General features: G+C 41.9%; 1 protein-coding gene across 1 annotated transcript; it reads right to left on the bottom strand.

Moving 5' to 3' along the window:
• Window positions 1–673: 673 nt before the first annotated feature.
• On the bottom strand, window positions 674–20,124 carry supt16h (SPT16 homolog, facilitates chromatin remodeling subunit). The gene is made up of 24 exons (XM_071901349.2): window positions 19,778–20,124; window positions 18,400–18,492; window positions 17,807–17,977; window positions 16,575–16,727; window positions 16,155–16,301; window positions 14,920–15,071; window positions 14,291–14,463; window positions 13,467–13,557; window positions 13,292–13,365; window positions 12,819–12,931; window positions 12,116–12,181; window positions 11,475–11,573; window positions 10,927–11,042; window positions 10,295–10,448; window positions 9,536–9,663; window positions 8,584–8,846; window positions 7,557–7,675; window positions 6,754–6,992; window positions 5,298–5,373; window positions 4,629–4,798; window positions 4,294–4,423; window positions 3,885–4,011; window positions 2,960–3,034; window positions 674–1,644 (listed from the first exon to the last, which is right to left on the bottom strand). Exons 1-24 carry the CDS (start codon window positions 19,841–19,843, stop codon window positions 1,538–1,540), a joined length of 3,102 nt encoding a protein of 1,033 aa, XP_071757450.1. The 5' UTR covers window positions 19,844–20,124; the 3' UTR covers window positions 674–1,537.
• Window positions 20,125–20,208: the final 84 nt, after the last annotated feature.

Genomic DNA, 20,208 nt, shown 5'->3' with positions numbered 1-20,208 from the left:
GAAAGGCATGCACCTCGCGGAAGCCGCTGTCCCAGTCATATTACACTATTACAAGCCAACAGAAGGGGAAACTATCTCACATTTTAACGATTTGTGAGCAGAATTGCTCTTTTATAATGTTAATTACCTCGGCAGGTAACCTGCCGAATAATGCATCCCCCCTACAACTTTGATTCTGGTGACCCTAGAATCAAATCCTTTTTACAGCACACATTTTGGGCTATTTTTGGTTGACAGAGTGAATTTCATGCAGGTGACCCTCACCTGGCCTGAGATAAGAGGGGATGCATTTCCCGGCAGGTAGAAATGCAGACCTGCCGAGGTAGTTAATATTATAAAAGAGCAATTCTCCTCACAAACCGTTAAAATGTGAGATAGTTTCCCCTTTGATTGGCTTGTAATAGTGTAATTCTATGACTGGGGCAGCGGCTTCCGCGAGGTGCATGCTTTTCCCGGCAGGCATGCAGAATTCGGCATAACACCGGACTTGTTGACTGCGGAGGGATATGATTAGATGTGATGCAGCCTCAGAATGCGTTCAGTGGCCAATCAGAATTCAGTATTTAACAAAGCCGTGTAATACTATTCCATCTCCGGTCTACGATAATAAATTCATTGCGATCAAGAAAAAAACAGAAGCAATCAGGAAGAAATCAAACCACACAAAATAAACTACAGTTCCTTTTAATTTTATTACAAAAACAAAAACAGGATTTTCAGAATTAACAGTACAACAATCTATCTACTCGAAATGAACAGAAAGAAGGAAGGAAAGGTGGGAGGGAGACGGTGTGTATTGGTTGGTGTGTGTGTGTGTGTGTGTGTCTGTGTGCATAAGTGTACAAATTCCGTTTAAAAAAAGAATCTGAAAACAGAATCAAAAAAATGTATATCTGACCCCCCCCCCCCCCCCCTCCAAAAAAAGACAAAGATGTTTTATCGTTCCACAATTAAACAAACATCGAAGAAAACGCGAGGTAAAGGGTGAAATGACGAGTAGACAAGGAGGCGGAGAGAACAGGGATGTCTCAACAGGGAATCTGAAGTTTTTCGAAGTTTCTGTCTTATATAAAACGCTTGGCAGAAGATATGTCAAGTCTTTTTTTCTTTTTTTAAACTACCCATTAGTTAAGAAACTCATCTTCCAACAGAAAATAAACACAAAGTTTGCAATAAAAACCCATTTAAACACACATGCACACACACAGACACGACCCCTGATGGATGGATGGAGGGTGAAAATCAAAAGGGAGGAGGAATGAAGAGGGAAAAAGAAACTGAAGTTTTGTGTCTTACTGTTTTGCTGGTACGTCGTTACCATGTCAACACTGACCAACACAAAAATAAGGGGGGTATCTACTTCTATATACACATTGTGTATCTGCGCATGTGTGTGTTTGTGTGAGGAACATGAGTGAAAAGAGCCAGGTTGGGGTAGAAGGGAAGGGTCGGATCAACTAGGTTTTGGCAGTATGTGTGTGTGTGTGTGTGTGTGTATGTGTGTGAGAGAGACAGAGAAAAAGAGAGAGAGAGAGATTCAGTGCCGCCGTTTCTTCTTGCTGGGCGGGGGGGCTGGTGGTCGGACCTTCCTCTTCCTGTTGGTGGTGGTTTCTTCTGCGTCCTCGTAGTGACTCTCTCTGTCGGCTGGAGGGCGAGAGAGGGGAGTGGTGCAAATCAGAAGAATTGAAACGGGCAAATGTAATGTAACGAACGTACGGGAATTTGTCTCGCTGAAGAAGAGAAGAAGCCCCAGCAAATAACCACAGATGGCTCACAGGATTCCCAGAACTGAAGCCTTAAGACGGGGAACCATAGCAGTCAGGTTTGCCACTAGCGCTGAAACGATTCGTCTATTAATCGAGCAACAGAAAATTTATCAATTCTAAATTTCGATAAACAATCGTATGTCATTTATGAAGTCAAAATACCAAACTTGTGCTGGTTACGCCAAGATTTGGTGCTTTTCTCCATTTTTTTATCATAAAATGAATACTTTGGGTTTTTTTGGCTGCTGGTCAGACTAAGTAAGAAATTTACTTAAATTTAATTTAAAGACATCACTTTGGGCTCTGGCTTTTGTCATTATGTTTGGCATTTCATAGACTAAATGATTAATCAAAAAAACAAAAACAGATTCATTGATAATGAAAATAATCGTTAGTTGCAGCCCCATTTACCACTTTCTTTAAACAGCCAACGGACTTGCACTTGTATAGTCAATCAAAACTACTGGAAGTGTAAATGCTGCACATCACCTGAAAGTGCACAACCTCTACTGTCTTTGACGAAAGCCCTGTCCACATGGGATGCATTCGCATGGGAAAATGGAATTTGCTGTAATGACCGGTGCTCCGGATAAAACCGTTTGAGGTCATGATTTTACAATTTGTCACCGTCTGATTTAGCAAAGCAAAACCTGAAGTTTGTGCCAAAAATGCATTCAAAACTTTCCACTCTTGCTTCCACTACTGCCTCAGTTTTCCATGACAGGAGGAAGATGGAAAAGCCATGAAAAAGAAAAAAAGGGATAGTGGCAAAAATCTGCTGTCCAATGTTTTTCATGGCTTTTCTCATGTTTTAATTGTAGCAGAGCCAAAACGGCTACAAGAGGAAGATGGAATCGGCACATTAAAATCAAATTACATCTGAAATTACCTAGTTTGTTTTGCATGTGATTAGTATTATCAGGGGCTCCTTTGTCTTCACCAAAATACGGTAGGTAATTTGCACTGGAATGTTTACTTTACAATTTACAGACATGGTAGATTCGTACAGGAATAAAACCACAGATGAACTCAAGTATTACAAATCCCTTCACATCCAGACCAGATCCTGTGTGAATTGGGCTAATGAGTTGAGGTTGTACACAGCCTCAACTGACTTTATAAAAGCATACAACACTGCAACATACAGTTTTCGATAATTTGATTTGAATCCTACGCCAGTTCCAGATACAGACCTTTCCTGGCTTCTTCCTCCAGCTCGTCCCAGTCTTTGCCGCTCTCCTCCTCGCTGCCCAGCGACGCACTGTAGTCTAACAGAACAAAACAACACACAGGAGACATTAGGAACTGTGAGTTTGTGTGTGTGTGTGTGTGTGTGTGTGTGTGTGTGTGTGTGTGTGTGTGTGTGTGTGTGTGTGTGTGTGTATGTGTATGTGTATATATATATATATAAAAATAAGAGAGAGTGCGAGCAAGAGAGGAAGTATTTGTGACAAAGCTGATAAGATGGCAATCTCTCACTGAAAATGAACCAGAGGGGTTGAAATGAATTAAATAAATATACTCATAAATGGCAGTAAACCAAAAAAAAAAATCAATATTCCAGCGCACACCAGAATATAGATTTTTTGGTTTACTGTGGTTTACCCTGCACCAGCTGGCACCCAGGAGAGAAGCACTGCTGTGCACGGGGTATCTTCAGTTTTTTGATACTCATAAATGGATCGGGAGTTCATCAAACAACCTGTAGCCAATACTTCAAAATTTGCCAGGGTCGATTCAGATACTTAATATCGGATCTTGTGTCCCTAACTCGAAGTAACACAAGCACCCCTAGGAGACATTAGGAACTGTGTTGGGTCATATCTTAATTGAAAATACTTTTTTCTGGTTTGATACCAGATGGGTTGAGCTTTGCCACACTAGACAAAACATTACGTCCCAAAATATTTAGACAGTCACAGGCAAGTATTTGCAAGTCAGTTAGTATACTTCTCTCTTGATTGAGAACCTGACACCATGTGAATTGTCCTTTGGTAAACCCAGACTCGTCTAGTACTCAACCAGTGCTAAACAAATGCCAAGAAATATTACTATTCGACCCTGGTCTGGTTGATATGAGCGTCAAATAGTAAAAAAAACAACACTTCTGAGACGTACCAGAGTCCTCCGTCTCCGAGTCGTAGTCTTCGTCACTGTCTTCCTCTTCCTCCTCATCCTCTTCTGCAGAGGGGTTGAACGTCTCGTCCTCCATTTCTGACTCCGAGTCCTCCTCTGCACCCTCTCCCTGAGAGAGGAGTAGAAGAAGAGGAGCAAGAGAGAGCGAGACAGATGTGATCACAAACACACACAAAAGGGGTAAACATCCCTGCCAAGAACCTTAGAGAAAATGTGAGATATTTTCCTTTTCCAACCCAACTCTGTTTCTAAGGTACAGTAACAGTTAGGCAATTGGCAAGCACAATAAGTTTGAGCTCAATTAGTTAAAGAAATTGACAAAAACAAAAATTCGACAGTCTTTCCACCACTGTAGAAACCTGCAGTGGCGTGCCGGCTGTGCTGTGCCTACCTCACTCTCCGGGTCCAAGAAGGACCAGCCTCCCTGCTCGAAGAAGCCCTCTGGATCGTCAACAATGGTCTTCATGATCTTGGTCCAGTTCAGAGACTGGACTCCCTCTGTGTATTTGATGTCACACGAACTAGGGGACAAAAAAGAAACCAGCATTAGTACCCGAGTTCGGATTTGTAATGCATAGAAACAAGAGTAGCAACAAATTACTTTGACACACTTTGTTGACCAGTTTGATTAATTAGGGGAATTAACTCATTTAAATCCAAATAACTAATGTAGTAACCAAGTTAATTGACCAATTTACTAGACATGCATTCCCTGTCGGGCCTTACTTGAGCCACTCCTTGATGGGGTCGAGCGAGTTGACGGGCACGGCGTTGATCATGGTGACCTTCTTGTTGTAGTCCTTGTAGACGATGACCACGTCGAAGTTCTTCAGGTGGAACTGCACACGCTCAAAGTGGACCAGCTCCACCTCGTCCAGAGTCACCACAAACGGCGGCTAGGGAGGGGGAGAAAAGATGTTTAAAGAATAACAAAATGAATGATGAATGTTTTGGTAAAATGCTTTAACTGTATAGATTAAGTGCAACAATTGTTTCAGTGAGGAACAGAAATTGACGGACAGGATTCCGTCACATTTTTGCTGACCAACTTCCATGACTATTCCAAAACTATTACAAGGCATTTAGTGCAATTTCCATGAACATTATTTTCCAATGCCTATGTGCAGATGTTGCATTGGCACTGCAATAGCTTCTGGGCAGTTATGTAATCAGGAAATTGACTAGATGTCCCAGCAGCTTGACATCAATCACTTAGCCGGAGGAAGTTTTTAGGTGTGTAACATTTTCCCCAGAATTTTCCAGGCCTTTTCAAACTTCTGGAGGTTTCCAAGTTGAATCCTGTACATAAATGTCAGGTGGTATAATGACTGGTAAATACTCAGTAGGCATTGTGCTGCAAGTGCAGTTACTAGATGATGCAGTGGAGTCACTCACCCATTCAGTAACATTGACAAGGGAACTGGATGTGGGTTGTAGGAGGCAGGTACTCCTGTAGGGGGCGCCCTGGAACCTGGAAACGAGAGGGACAGCCAAATCAAACCTTCAGGGAATGCTTTTTACCAGTGTGGGAAATTAATGGCAGCCATTTATCTAAATTTGTCTACTCTACCAGCAACTTCACCAGGTAATTTATAAGCACTTTACATACACTCACCGGCCACTTCATTAGGTACACCTGCTCGTGAACACAAATAGCCTGCTCCTCCTCTGGCTGCAACTCAATATATAAAGCCTTAAGGGACTTTGACCGTGGTCTGATTGTTGATTCAGCATCTCAGAAACAGCTGCCCTCTACGCTCTACAGTCTCTAGAGTTTACAGAGAACGGTGCGGTAAACCCAAAACTTCCACAATACCTTGTTAATGAGAGAGAGTTCAGGGGAGAATGGGCCGACTTGTTCAAGCTAACAGAAAGGCCACAAATGCTCCAATAACAGTCTTTACAACAGTGGTGTGCAGAAGTGCATCTCACAACATACAGTACAAGTTGTTGGCCTTTATGATAAATGGGCTACAGCAACAGATGACCAGCGGCTACTAGATAGGTACCTAATAAAGTGGCCAGTGAGTGTATATTTTCTATATAGAGAGGCCAGCAAATTTTGGAAACCACAAACCATCATGGTCAGTTAATTAATAAAGACATTTTCCCCCATCCTATTTTTCACATCTCTTCCTCAGCGTTAACACCACCATTCCTCCTCGGTCTATAAAGTCAACGTTGATCTGTTATCACCTCCTTCACCCTCCCATGACAGCTTCCTTTTTCTCCATTCATCTCAGCTGAGGTCTGCACCTCCTATAGGAAGCCTAAATCAACATCACATCATAAGCCGCTTCTGACTGAACAGCCTTAGCCACGTTAGCGCAGATCCTCATACACACTGAGGGGTTTGGCATAAACTGCTAACAATTCTGCAATCAAAACCATGAGTCTGTTTGATTTACAATCAAACTATGTATGCTCATTAGAAAAACATTGAAAAAATACGAGGCCGCGCACTGCACTGATCCCATGAACTAATCTATTTACCAACTTAATGTGACCTTTCGAGCCATAATGCCTGTTAGTCCATTAGTTCATGGGATCAGTGCAGTGTGTGGACTTTTTTCCAGTGTCTTTTTCATTAGTCCGGCACCTGTGTGACCTTGGATGTGTGCGCCTTCAGTTACTTTTACCTTAGAAAAACGTTAGAAATCGTTAAGTGTGAGAATCATTCCAGAAGTGACGTTGATTCCAGCTCCCTATAGCTCTTCTTCTAAGAAGGTGCCAACACAAATACACCTGTTCTTTCTCGCTTTCCCCTCTTATCGCCATCTGTATTCGTGTCTTTTATGCGGCAGACTGTTCTATTAAAAAGCACTTTGTGAATGAAGCCGGTTCGACTCACCCCAGGTCTCTGAAGGGGACCTCGAACTCCAGCTCCTCTTTAGTCAGCGTCTCCACCTTCTCGATGAAGTTCTTGAAGGCGGACTTGAGCTTGTGCCTCATCTCCCGCTCCATCTGCTCGGCGTACAGGTCGTCGCGGTCGTGCATGTGTTGATGCTTGCCCAAGTCCGTGGTGATCTCCCCGACCTCCGTGTAGAACTGGACGTCCGTGTGCCGCTTCTTACCGAACATGATGGCGTTCTGGACCGGAGAGTAGGGGCCAAAAATGAAATATCCACCATTCGAAAAACAAACAAACAAAAAAAACGCGACACTAACATCTTGGAAAAACAAAAAGACTGCTGACATTCAACTTAAACTGGTTCTGGAAGAATCTTTACGCTATTTCACATTAAAAGCTAAAACAATTAACATTTTTGAGGAAGGATTATCTTTATCATTCTTCATCCACTCATTTATCTTTTTGGATTACTAACTGATGAATTCAAGTAAAATGTTCTTTGTAAAACCGTTTCCAGGTACAAGCTCACCATCATTCATTCATTTTTTTTCTTAATTGTCTCCATTTTTATTTTGATCTCAATCTTACATAAAATGTTTTTTTTATTTTTTTTTTTATTTGATTCGTATCTTTTTTTTGCCTGTTTGGATTTTCTGCGCTCTAAAAATGAATAAATGAATGTTCACAAAATGAATGAGCAAAAGGGAGAGTTAAATGAGATCCTGTGTGTTTGTAACATGTACTGTAGCAGGCTTTTTTGTTTTTATTTTTACGACAGATGGACTGCCAAACCAAACACGCACCTTGAGGTGGAAGTGCAGTACGATGATCATCTCCCCGTCGCACGGCTGGAAGATGGAGTGTTTGATGTTGTTGTAGAGGATGTCCACTTTGTCACCGCGGACCGACGTGAAGCGGAAACCTGGCCGACAAGACGAGAGAGAGAGAGCGAGACAGAGAGAGAGAGAGCTTTCAGTAGTTGCAGTTAATAAAAATAGTACCAAGTTTCAGGCATCTCATCGCACCCTCAGCTCTTCATTTAGTTGGATTTGCAAACTCATACCTTCTCATTCCCTCTACCAGGCTGAAATCTCCTTTTACTTGAACTGGCTGATTAAAATAAAGCTTACAAATTCTCTTGCCCTATCCCTGCTTCATTTTAATCTTTCCACACCCCTCCATGTTGGCTTCCAACTCCCCCAAATCTCTACAACCTTTTCCTTTCGCAATATTCCTCCACTTGCTCTGTCTATCTCCTACCCATCCCTCCTTCCCCCCAACCTCTACCAAGGGTTTCATATGCAAGCGTGAAACCCTGTTAAATATCTCTACCAGTTTCACACAAAAGGGGCGGAGAAAGCAAAGGAAACGGATGACCAATCAGAATCGAGCCAAGGAGCGTCTGTAGCCTGTTGGCAGAAACGCAAACACATCACTCCCTTGAACTAACTCCTGTAAACGGCTTCTGTAAAGGCTTCGTCTCTGTATGATGTTAGCAAAAAATTGAGCATGACAGTGCCTAAAACTGACATCTCCATTTTAATAGACTCAACTGGAATTTTCTCCTGCCCACTGGGAAGTTTAATATAGCGGCAAATACGAGTGCAGAAGTCTCGCAGTCAACCAGGAAGCACTGACTGTGAGAAAATGGGGTATTTCCCAGACCCAAAGCGCGATTTGGGGAAAATGGTGGATCTGGCCTTGCGAGACTATCCTTCCCCTTGCTTCATTCATTAGTGGGGACTGTTCTGCAGCTGACCTCTGACCTCTCTGTGGAATGGGAGGCAAACTGAAAAGAGAAGCATCACATCAGCATTTCTCCTCCCTCACCATTGGTGTGTGCCTCCAACGAGCCCTGCATCCTCTTCTGGGCGATGTTGGGTCTGATGTAGAGGTCTTTGAGCTTGGGGTTGCTGCGGTTGAGGTTGATGACCAGCGAGTCTTGCTTGACGATGCCCTCCTTCTCCTTCTCCTCCGCCTCCCGCGTCTTGTAGCGCTTCTGTACCTCCTTGATGATGCGGAAGGCGTTCTGCAGGTTGGTGGAGGGCACCGACGTGTCGCCGGGGGCCTTGAGGTTCGACGCCCGGTACGTGCTGAAAGGGAGGGGGGGTTGACGGAGTTGTAAATCACGAGTGTGTGATCACGAGTCAGATAAGGAGATGGAATGGACTCAACAGTTTACATGCTTCGGGGGTGATTGCAGGCTTCAACAAGTTGCAAAAATTTGGACCATTTAGTGCCAGTTAGAATCAACAATGTTTTTCAGTCATGTGCTATCATGACCCAAGAGAAATCACCTGCAGACTTTTGGGTCGCAATGGCACACGATTGAAAACAGCTGGAATAATAATAAAAAATAAAAATAAAAAGTCCAAGTCCATTTGCAAAGTTTAAAAAAAAAAACCCCAACTCTGAATCATTTTGAATGAATTTTTTCTACTATCCCAGTTGGGCCAGTAGGTCAGAGTTCTACTCCCCCAAAATATTTTCATTAGACCAGCAGGCAAAAATAAAAATGGCCACTTTTCAAACTTCTAAGTAATTTATTACTGTAAAATGTATGACACCAGCAAAATTACAGAAAAATAAACAATTGGTCAAGAAAAAAGTGAAATTTATGAGCTTTGACAACTCTAACACTTATTGCACTACTACTGTATTCAAGGATAAGCCAACATAAGTATTTATGTTTTTATGCAAATGTAACCAGCGGTAATATCGGGGGAGCCAAAAAACAATACATTAAATCTGATCTGATGTAGAGCTGTCACAATTCACTCACATTTCTTTGACGAAGGTGGCGTCGGGGTTGGGGAAGATGTTTCCCTCGTGGCGTCCCAGCGAGCTGCCGGGGACGTAGAAGTTGATCCTCAGGTAGGTGTAGTCTCCCTCTACAGACATACTGATGTTCTGCACAGGAGAAGAAAAAGAGGAAATGGAAAAAGAGAAAACGTAGAAATAGAGAAAATGTAAGAAAAGAAAAAAGAAAGAAAGAAAAAGAGGTTAATGAATATATTAAACTATAGGGACAAAAAAACCCTAGGATGTAAATATGTGCATGGGTTAGGTTAAGGTTGTAAATCGGCTATTATCAATAACTTTCACTGCACTGATGAAGAGAATTAACTTATTAACTACAAAAGAAAATTTGGGAGACACTGGAAAACAATTTTGCTTATTTTTACTTCTGCCTTTTACAGACAAGGAAACGTTTAAAAAAGTAGATTTTATTGTTTTGATAGTTGATGCCTTACTTGCTCTCATTGCATAATACAGCCAATCAGTTTGCTTTCCCTTATGTGTATTTTGCCTTTGTACATTGTTGCATGCGGTTTGTCTGCAGTTTTTATGTTTTATATGCTGATTAATAGAGATGAATGCTGCTTTCTTAGCCAGGTCTTCCTCAGAAAAGAGAAAAGTTAATCTCAAAATGGGACTACCTGGACACACAAATCAACAGATTAACTTCTAAAGGGTGCTAAGAGTAACTGGGATCCAGTTAAGGCTGCGACTGTGAAAGGAACATCAGATAGGAGTGTACCTTGATGGTGGCGATGTGGAAAGGTGTGGCAATGCCAAAGACGGGCATGACGACGGTCTCGTACTTCTTGTCGATGAAGATCTTCATGTCCCTGATGTCTTTTTCTCTGGGCATCTGCGACATGTTCTTATAGGAGACGTTGGATTTTCTGGCCCTGGGGCGGAGGGAGGGAGAGATGGAGAGAAAGTAATTAACGATCAGATTCTTAATTACATGTCGGGAGACAAGGCTCTGCTGCTTAACGCACGCTTCATGTTTCATTTATTAAATGTTTGGGCACGTATTTTATCATTTACATATATAGAAATATTGATGGGTCAACAGTATTTGCCAAGGATCCTCAGCGTTTGTTTTAACCTGCCTTACAGTATCAGAGGGGTGGAGTTTACAACATTAGGATGATTCAGATGTCATTTAGTGTCAGGCAGCACAGTAAAAGTAAATTAACTTTCAAATACTTTAATGTGACCTTTTTTTGCTCTTGCTGTACCGCACCAAAACAACAAAGCTAGGACACTACATCTAGAAACCGTTATCAAATTTCTATGAACCCCAATTTCTCATTTCCTAAATTCGACCCCCCTCTCTCTCCCTCACTCCTCCACCTGCCCCTTCTCTCCTCTACCACTCACTTCTGGATCTGCTGCTCTCCTTTCTGCTCCGTCAGACGGCGCTTGGCGTCTTCGTTCACCTGATTGGCCAGCTCCTTTTGATGAGCCCGCCTCTTTTCCTCCGCTGTCATCTCATTCTGAACAATTAAAAAAACAACAACAAGAGATGCAAGTGTGTAACCACACAAGGTGTTGGAATCCCAAGATTTTAAAAAGGTTGAAAAACACTAAATGCATACACAATACACATGTATTACACGGCTGTAGATGGACAGAAAAAACACATACATAACTCACACAAACAAACAGAAACTAATTATTTTTCCACCGGCTGTGGTGGTTTTCCAAGTCTTTCCAGCCATTTTCACAACTGTCCCAGTTTTGCCAACTAGATTTTAAGAGAGGAAACAATCTCCCAAACAATATTTACCTGCCAAAGTGGCTGGTAGAATAAACAAACAGACAGCCACATCTTAATTTATCAACATTTGGACTGATGGTCGATATTCCTTTACCGCTGACAAAAGAGGTACATAAACACACACACACACACACACACTCTCTCTTACCCTGGTTCTGTCTGCCAGCAGAGCTGCACCACGCGCTCCCTTGCCCAGTAGCTCCTCAGCGTCATCTGCATCTTCCTCTTCATCCTCCTCATCATCATTCTGCAAAAACACCACCACACACAATAAGTTTCAGTAATTTCATGTTAAGCCAGTTGAACCATGTTCATAAGCCAAAATGGCCATGAAGATTGAACTTTGAATGTGGATCAAATTGATGATTTAAAAACTTTAAAAACATGTTAATCATAAATAAAACTGAGGACGCCACAATTAATTCAGATGCTTTCCCCCCCTGTTGTGGGCCTCATGATGTAAAGGTGACAAGGTAGGTTAGACAAAATACTGTAAATATTGTAAAAAAGGACATAAATAATCAACATGAAACCACTGAAGTGCAGCCATTAGATATTCTAGTTATGTGAAAGGTAAAAAGACTGAATGGGATGTAAGAAGCAACCCAAAGGCAACACACTTAGTTATTTGAACAGTGATTATAAGAAAAAAAACACACACAAAAAAAACATGAAATATGATGATAAAAAACAGAAAGAAGAGAGACCGATCAGTAATTTGTGTAGATAAATTAACAAAAGCAGCAAACAAAGACAAGAAAAATGAAGATGCCAAGCAAAGACAGTTACCTTCAGGAATATTCCCACATTCTTGATCTTCTTCTTGACTGGTGTGAGTATCGTGGCCGCTTCCTCCTGTTACAGAAACACAGAAATTTCAGGTTTGTTATTAATATGTTTGGGTGTCTACACCGCGCCATTTCCAGTAATGCATTGCCTCAAGACTTTTGAAGATCTGGGCGTTGTGGCTTTGACTACTGGACTCCGTACTACAGTTTTTTGCACAGTTGCACTCATTTAAAGAGACACTGGATAGGAGCCTGAAATGATGTAAAATTATATTCTGGACTTGTTTGGGGGAAATTCAAGGACATAAAATTGGCATGTTTTCTCATTTTTTATTCAATATCTTGTCAGTTCAGTTTTAAAACGTCTGATTTCACCAGGACTTCTTGACTTCTGCTCCCATATCAACAAAAATATCCATCACTGGGTTTTCCTCGGGATGTGAAGTGTTGATACCAGAGAGCTGAGGCGTATTGATGATTTAATAAAAAAAAAAGAAATCAAATACTTTTAAGGCCATCCACTAATTTTTTTCTCAAATTCTCAAACTTTCAAGGACTTTCAAGGCCCCTGGGAACCCTGATCACGACACACCAACATGCTCATGTCAGGGAAATCCTTTTTTTAACCACACGAAAACATACTTTAACATACATTCATTCATTCAGTCACACCTGGGAGCCTCGGCAGTAAAAGTGCATCTCACCTCATTGATCTGTACCGTGTCTCCGATGAACAGGGCGTATTTTTTCTGCTCCTCCTTCTTCCCCTCTTTGTTCACCAGGTCAGCAAAACCCAGACTGATACTCAACACCATGCCTGGTAGAGAGACACACACATTAACTCTGGTTACCAAATAGGTTAGCATTATTGCCCATCATAATGGATTTATAGGTTGCATTTCTGCAAAAGAAAATCTTGAAATTTCCCCAAGATATTTTTTCATAAAACAGAAAATGATCTTCACAACTTTTAGACAAACTTCTACTTTTACACCAACAACCTAAATGTCAATTTTGGTATTTGAATGTGTTAAATTTGAATTCCTGTTCATCAGCATAATGGTGTACAAATAGTAGTAAGTACAAATAGCATTACAGAACACAATACTGAATGTTATTTGTAACGTAATGTCGCCAACAAGCCTATGCAACATCAAATAAATTATTATGTTCTCACCTTTTTTCAATTTGTACTGGTTTTTGCCGTTCAAAACCAAGGAGCCTTCTCTGAACTCAATTCCCATGGCAAAACTACAAAAAGGACAAAGCAAAATGAAGATATGAGACAAGAGTGTGTGGATGTGAATGTGTGTGTGAGTACAAAGAGTAGAGGGTGTGTGTGTGCATTTTACCCGAGGTTCTTGGTGAGTTTGGCTGCAAGGTCCGACTTCTCCTTCTTAACGTACTCCAGAACAGCGGTGTAGGCGTCACAGATCTTTACTCCTGTGAATGAGACAGAAACTGGTTACACACACACACACACACACACACATATAAATAGGTTCAAGATGGCTTAAGGGTATTTGGAGTAGTAATATGCAAAATCCTCTTTTTTATTTTGGTGACATCTTTGTTGCTAAGCGCTCATTGCTGTGGTGTTTCTGCACTGTTCTTGAGTTTCGGTAGGTGTCGCTCTTTTCTCGCTGCTCATGCCAACTACCCAGTTCTTCTTCTATGTATTCCAATCAAACTGGTGCCGCTACAAAAACAAAATGCATCACTTCCTGTCCACCAGAGGATTTTTCCCAGGAAAGAGCTACCAGACACCGGGTGTTTAGAATAGCAACTTCAAAGCTTTCATGAACTGAGTAGGTTCAATTACTGTTGTGTTATATCAATGGACAATAGAGTAGCAAAATGGATTTTTATTTATATAAAATGTCACTCATTATCACTTTAAAAAGACATAAAAATGCTGGCCCCTGCTGCAAAGCCTGGCTCCCCATTAATGCCAAGACTGAACAGAATTTTTCTAGATGTTTGGCCTTATTTTGGACGCAAACTGTTAGCCTCTGACATCCGTCTTGACAGCTTTGGAACGGGTTTAAAAACATACAAGGCCTTTGATACGAGTAGCTGAACACACACACACACACCACCCCCACACTCTCGTTTTTGCCATCCAAGCGTCTACAAAAGCCAACGCTCCCACTCCCAGCGACGCCCCTGAACCCACCGTGTTTGAGCTCTTTGAGCAGCTCCTCTTCCACCTGCAGCAGGAAGTTGTAGTTGTCCTGCATCTCCTGCGGCGGGTCGACCATCAGGGTGCGCACCAGGTTGGAGCAGTAGGACTTGTAGCGGATCCCCATGGCACACGTGATGGCACCGAAGTGCATGTGGTTCTTATCGCTGGTGTAGAGATGGGATATTGTGAGTTAAAATAATGATCAAAAGGAACGTAAATTTTCCTCCGGTTGTACCAATTTTTAGTGAAACATGACACCAGCATCGGGAAGCAGGGGCTCGATTTAGTCAGTTGCAGGCGTGGGGCGAATTCAGTCGATTCAAAACAAACAGAAACTACAAACCATTTGGTAACGACTGAACATTCAATCTCAGTTTTATCTTATGAGAAACTCTCACGCCAAAAAAGTTTCACATTTGAATTCAAGTTTAAAATTCAAATGGTCGATTGACTGAACTGAAAGTAGGTTTCACTGCAGGTTTGTTGTATGAACACAAGGGCAAAAGCAACAATGTTAACTACATTTAAATAGCATTTTTTCTGTAAATAACCAACAGCTTTCACATTAACCAAAGGGGATCAAAACATCACGCCATCTCAACAAAGATGAAGACAGCTACCTGACGACGCTGAACTTGAGGCTGTAGTTCCCCCCGCTCTGGATGATGGGGGGGTAACACATCTCCACCGTGGACGGGTCCGCACCACCCAGGTACTTCTTCTCCTCTATCGCCTTCTCCACCGACTCCGCCAGCTTACTGTGGCGTACTTTCTGTTAGGGGGGGGGAAGAAGGGACGGGAATGTTAGGGAGAGGGATTTACACTTGAAGGGTTCAATTCAAACACGCACTATATCCATTTTGTTAAAAGAAAAAAAAAAAAAGAAAAAAATAAAATAAAATGTGCTACCCCATATTCACTGCTCAATATTTAAAAAATGCTGATTTATCTAATATGTTGCCATTTGTAAGCACAGGTAATATCAATTATAATCCATTGTGTTTTACTTTCATGACAGCGATAATTCGGTGAGAGTAGGCAGTGCATTTTTAAAATGGCTGACATCTCATTTTGAAATTCAGCTCAATTTATTGCACCTGTTAATTACTGGAAGCAAAGTGATGCAGGTTTAGATGTGACGTAAGACACATTTTTCATAATTAACTATTTGATGCCGTCATTTACCATCCACACAACTTGGAGGATTGGTTCAGTCATTTCAGGTATGTGCACTACCTCTCTGATTTCTTATTAAAAGTCACAAAATCATGTCCCATCAATATTCAAACCCAGTTTTATACTTTGGCATGACTGACATCGCCAAGGACAATCCATGATGTGCGATGTAAATATCCAGTGTAGGGCTGGACTGATATATCGGTTTGCCGATATTGAGCCTTAATTAAATATCGGATATTGGCCAGTCAACGTCATCCACCTCCATAGCTACATAAAGTCAAAAAATGAGATGTAATGAAAATTATCTTTGTAGGTTCTATTTTTTGATAGGTTAGTAGTGTTTTCTGTCAGTGTTTTCTAAATTAATTCTTCCTTTTAAAAATGCAGTAATGTATGCCTGAGTTTCCCCTACCATTGAATAGGTGGGGGTCACCATGCAAATGCAAAAAAAAAAAAAAAATTTTTAATAGTCTGGGTTTCAGTGGAGAGTTTTAGTGTCCCACCATGGCCTAAATGCTGTTTCAGAGGCTTTTCCACCCTGACAAAAAGACATTTCTGGGGGAAGAAAAAAACACTGCAAAATTTAAGATATAGAATTGTGACGCAAAATATCGCCTACCAGCAGTTTCAACAACCTGTACTGGCTGAACCCTCATCCAGTGTTCCTCCTCCTCACCTCGTCTGCGTCCACGATCTCCATGACTCGCTCCTTGAAGAACTTGGAGTAGACCTCGCTGGTGACGGCCGCTGCCTTCTTCATCAGCACCAGCTCCCCGTCCTCCTTCACCGCCATCGTGTAGGCGACCACCGCACTGATGTCCACCTGGAGGGGGGGGGGGGGGGGGGGGGCAGAGGGGAAGGGAGTGGGGAGGGATGGAAGAAGTAATGGAGGGATGGGGAATAAAGCGTGATTCTCCAATTCTTCAACTTCCGACATTCTCCAGGTTTTATGAATGAATGCACAATCATCATCATCATCATGTGAATTAGGGCTGCGTTAGATTGATCGCCACATCAAATCGATTACCATAATAATCGTTAGTTGCAGCCCTAATGTCAACGGCGGGTTTAATTTACATTCTGGATTGCGTCTTACCTTCTCCAGCCCCTCGGCGGTGATGGTGTCGTTCCAGCTCTTCATGTACTCCCCGGGGAACTTGTCCTTGCTGAAGACTCCCACTGTTTTCCCTTCTTTGCTGCCTCTGATGGCCTCAATCATCTTGTCAAAGTTGGCCTTGTTGCTTTCGTTCTGAGAGACACGTGACAAGAGGCAGCATCAGTGTGAGTGTCGGTTTCTTTCAAGAGTCCGATTCACTTTATTGGCCGTTTAAAACAAATGCACAGAAATCCATCTTGGCAGCATCGGTGCGTAGTAACACAGTACATACTGACGCACATGGAGAAAGGACAACAAGTCCTTACATATAGAGCAAGACATACAATAAACTGAATATATATAATTACTACGCAAAGGTAGTGCAAAGACAAATTTAGATTTCCAAGTTGTGGGAGTAGCAGATTTAAAAACCTATTCCTACAGCCATTAGAATATTAATTAATAGTTAATAGTGCATGCACTTTATGCCTATAATCATAAACCAGAGATCTTATTGCCTATTGACCACAATTAATACTGTATATACTAGGGCTGCACAATTTATGTCTAAAATAATAATCCTGATTATTTTACAAAATAATGTAAACACAATGATTCGTCTTGATTTGATAAATTAATTTTATGTCAATTTTTGCACTAATGAAATGTTTCCAAATTGCCAAAAAGGACAATAATCTGCAGTTACTAATAGTGGAAACTTAAATTGTGATATAAGATTATACACAATTTATTCTGCAGCCCTAGTGTATACAGTGTTTGTGTGGATTGTCATGGCATGTGGATGGTGCATTTCAAATGTCTATGGTGTGTGTCGACTTAGCTAGTGTATGCACACCCAAAATAACAATGAGGTGCTGGATACAAAAAGCGATGAAGACAAAGAAACAGAAGATGGATATCTGCACTCTGGATTGATGCTCCCATGGCGTTTGATTCAGCAACACTTCACCCAGTCCGCCGGACGAAGACGAGCTGGGGTCAAAATGTTGCTGACTGAACCACTGAGGGAGAAGCATCAAATCTTACTTAACTTAACCTGACTGCAAAACAGATTTCTCCATGGGACAATACCATCTACCGTGACCAAATCACAGTTGAATAACTTCAAATGAACAGCTAGATTGAGGATGTAGGTGTGGCTGATTGAACTGTGTGCTTATTTGGCCTATCTCACATTCCTCTGTGTGCTTCAGTATCTTCACATCTGTTACCTTTTCTCTGGTGAGCAGGGTGATGGGCGGGACGCCGTTGGCATTCTCGTTGCCTTTGGTGATGGCCACCTGTTTGAGGAACTCCACCTTCTTCTTGCTGGCCAGGAAGATGATCTTGGTGTCGCAAAACACCATGATGGTGTCTGTCAACTCGTAGCCAAATAGCCAGGTCTGAGGACAATTCACAAGACAAAAAAGATTATAGTTAATGTAATGAACTGATTTGAGAAACAAGACAGAAATATTAGCCTTTGATTCAGATCAGGGTGATCTCCTGCATCTGGGTGTATAGTTTAATATAGAAATCTAACACTAACTCATGGCCACAGAGTCAGTTTTATGAATCAGACAGACAGACAAAGAGGGAGAGACTTGCCTTTACACCCATCTACACAGTGCAAGTACATAGAGATGACATTCAAATCTCTGAAACACATCATCTATCAATCAGTTAAAAATTCTGGTCCGTTTCTACTGCGTGATTGCCGTTCCCTGCCTTCTTCCTGACCATATCATCCATTCCCTGAACATAAGGCCTGTGCTTGGCATCCTGAGTGATATAGTCACGCAGCTCCGGCTGCGATATGCCGTACCTGTAAGGCTGTGGATTTGGCATACACGATTTCCTCGTCCACTCCAACAGACACCACAATGGCATCCACTTTGCCGAACTCATCCTCTGCTTTCTGTGGAAACAAAGAACGGGGAAATAAGAAATTTAGATTACGATTAACTTGCAAGTCAATGCTATGCGTATATGAGCAAATTACAAGAACATAGTTATTCTTCTACTAGATCTATAGTAGTTTATTGGGGGGGGGGGGGGTGTGTGTGTGACAGATAAGGACTGCTAGTTTCAGTTTGTCACATTGCTGATCCTGAGGAAGGCAGGTGGCTAGTTGTGTTATAAGTCAGTTATCAGAGTTAGCCATCAGTGATGGGTGTATAAAACTCATCCTGTCACCAGCAACATCAGCACCTGATGCTGGATTAACCTGCAGCACATCAGGGTGTCTGCAAGTTTCATTAAGTTGGATTTGACATGTTTTAAATACCAGTAAGAATGAAATATGACACCAATTCCGCATGAAAGTGAAAACAACTGTAGACTTATCAGAATATAGCTCTGCGTGACTGGGCTGAATTATCAACGGAATAAAGCACCAAGAAACAACATTTTAAGACTTCTAAAACTGAAGTTAAGACTTACAAAGCTATATCCCTTTCAAAACTTGTTGTGGCCCCGAGTTTAGATCATGTAATTTGAACTATTTAAAGATTTTTCCAGCACCTGCAGACACTCTGCACATGTACTGGGATGCTGGCGTTATTAGGAGGCTAGCCAGCTTGCTAGTTGCTACTAAGCAAGTAGAAAGTGCCATCAAACAGCCTGACAATAAGCGGGTTATACAGCATGCCAAGAAATCCAGATGTGTACCTGGCAAATTGTATTTTTATGGGTACTTACTCACGACTTATTCGTTTGTAACTTATCTAGGAGACGTTGCTTTATTACACAATTAGCTACTTGGCTAGTAAGTTAGCTTGGTAGTAAACTAGCTAGCAGCTAGCTAACGCGGTGGATGAGATAAGGCTGCTTGGTCCTGTGTGCTAACATGAGGTAGCTAGTCTGACTGACTTCTGAATTTAGCGAGCTAGCTGGCTAGCTACAACGATAGCGGTGTTATGAAATGCAAAATGTATTCTTTAGAAACACCTTCAGTGTAAATAGTATTTTCGTGCAAATGCTGAACAAAAAACAGCCAGTCTGAGTGTGTGAACCGAGGCCTTCCGCTCATTGTCGGAGCTGGATACAGGCTGGAAACATCACCACTCATGCTGAAAACAAAGTCAACACGCACGTCAAAAACGCGGCTAGCGGCCAGCATCCTCCAGCCACTTTCTGCACGTTTTTGGCAAAAAACAGCAGACGTCTTTCCTCGGTTACACGCTTTATATCGCCTCCTTTACCTTCCAGTTGCCGTATAATCGCTTGATCCGGCGGTAGTATGCTTCCTTGTCCAAGTTTACCGCCATAGCGAGTCCTCTGCACCTTCAAACTCCAGCTCCCGGCTTCACAGCAGGCCGGATGAGTGTCAACTACCGCTCTTGTTTCCACGCCTTGGCTCGAGACGCCGCTGCGAGATGCTGTTTCCCTTCGAATTTCACTATAAAGGCCTCTCTGCTCGCGCGGACATATAAAACATGTAAACAAACAAAGCACGCAATAAACCGACGCCTAAGTTAAAATGCGCACATTAATTAAAAGCTAATATAATTTATCATGTATAAACAACACGCTTGTTTTTTTTTTCCCGCACGCTGCCACCCACAAACCAATCTGTTATAATTAATTCCTCCGTTTCTCCCCCTCCTTCCTTCCTTCCTTCCTTCTATGCTTT

Source organism: Centroberyx gerrardi, chromosome 23 (genome assembly GCF_048128805.1).
Source record: "Centroberyx gerrardi isolate f3 chromosome 23, fCenGer3.hap1.cur.20231027, whole genome shotgun sequence".
Classification (NCBI taxonomy): Eukaryota; Metazoa; Chordata; class Actinopteri; order Beryciformes; family Berycidae; genus Centroberyx; species Centroberyx gerrardi.
The sequence above is the reverse complement of the archived record's forward strand: the minus strand, read 5'-3'. Positions and strand labels throughout refer to the sequence as shown.

What these genes read in the sequence shown, in the direction of transcription:
- supt16h (XM_071901349.2), bottom strand. Translation starts at nt 19,843, where the DNA reads ATGGCGGTAAACTTGGACAAGGAAGCATACTACCGCCGGATCAAGCGA. An exon ending in CCGCCGAGGGGCTGGAGAAG is followed by an intron (nt 16,302 to 16,574) that starts GTAAGACGCAAT and finishes CCCCCCCTCCAG; the next exon opens with GTGGACATCAGTGCGGTGGT. An exon ending in GGAGAGCAGCAGATCCAGAA is followed by an intron (nt 10,449 to 10,926) that starts GTGAGTGGTAGA and finishes CCTCCGCCCCAG; the next exon opens with GGCCAGAAAATCCAACGTCT.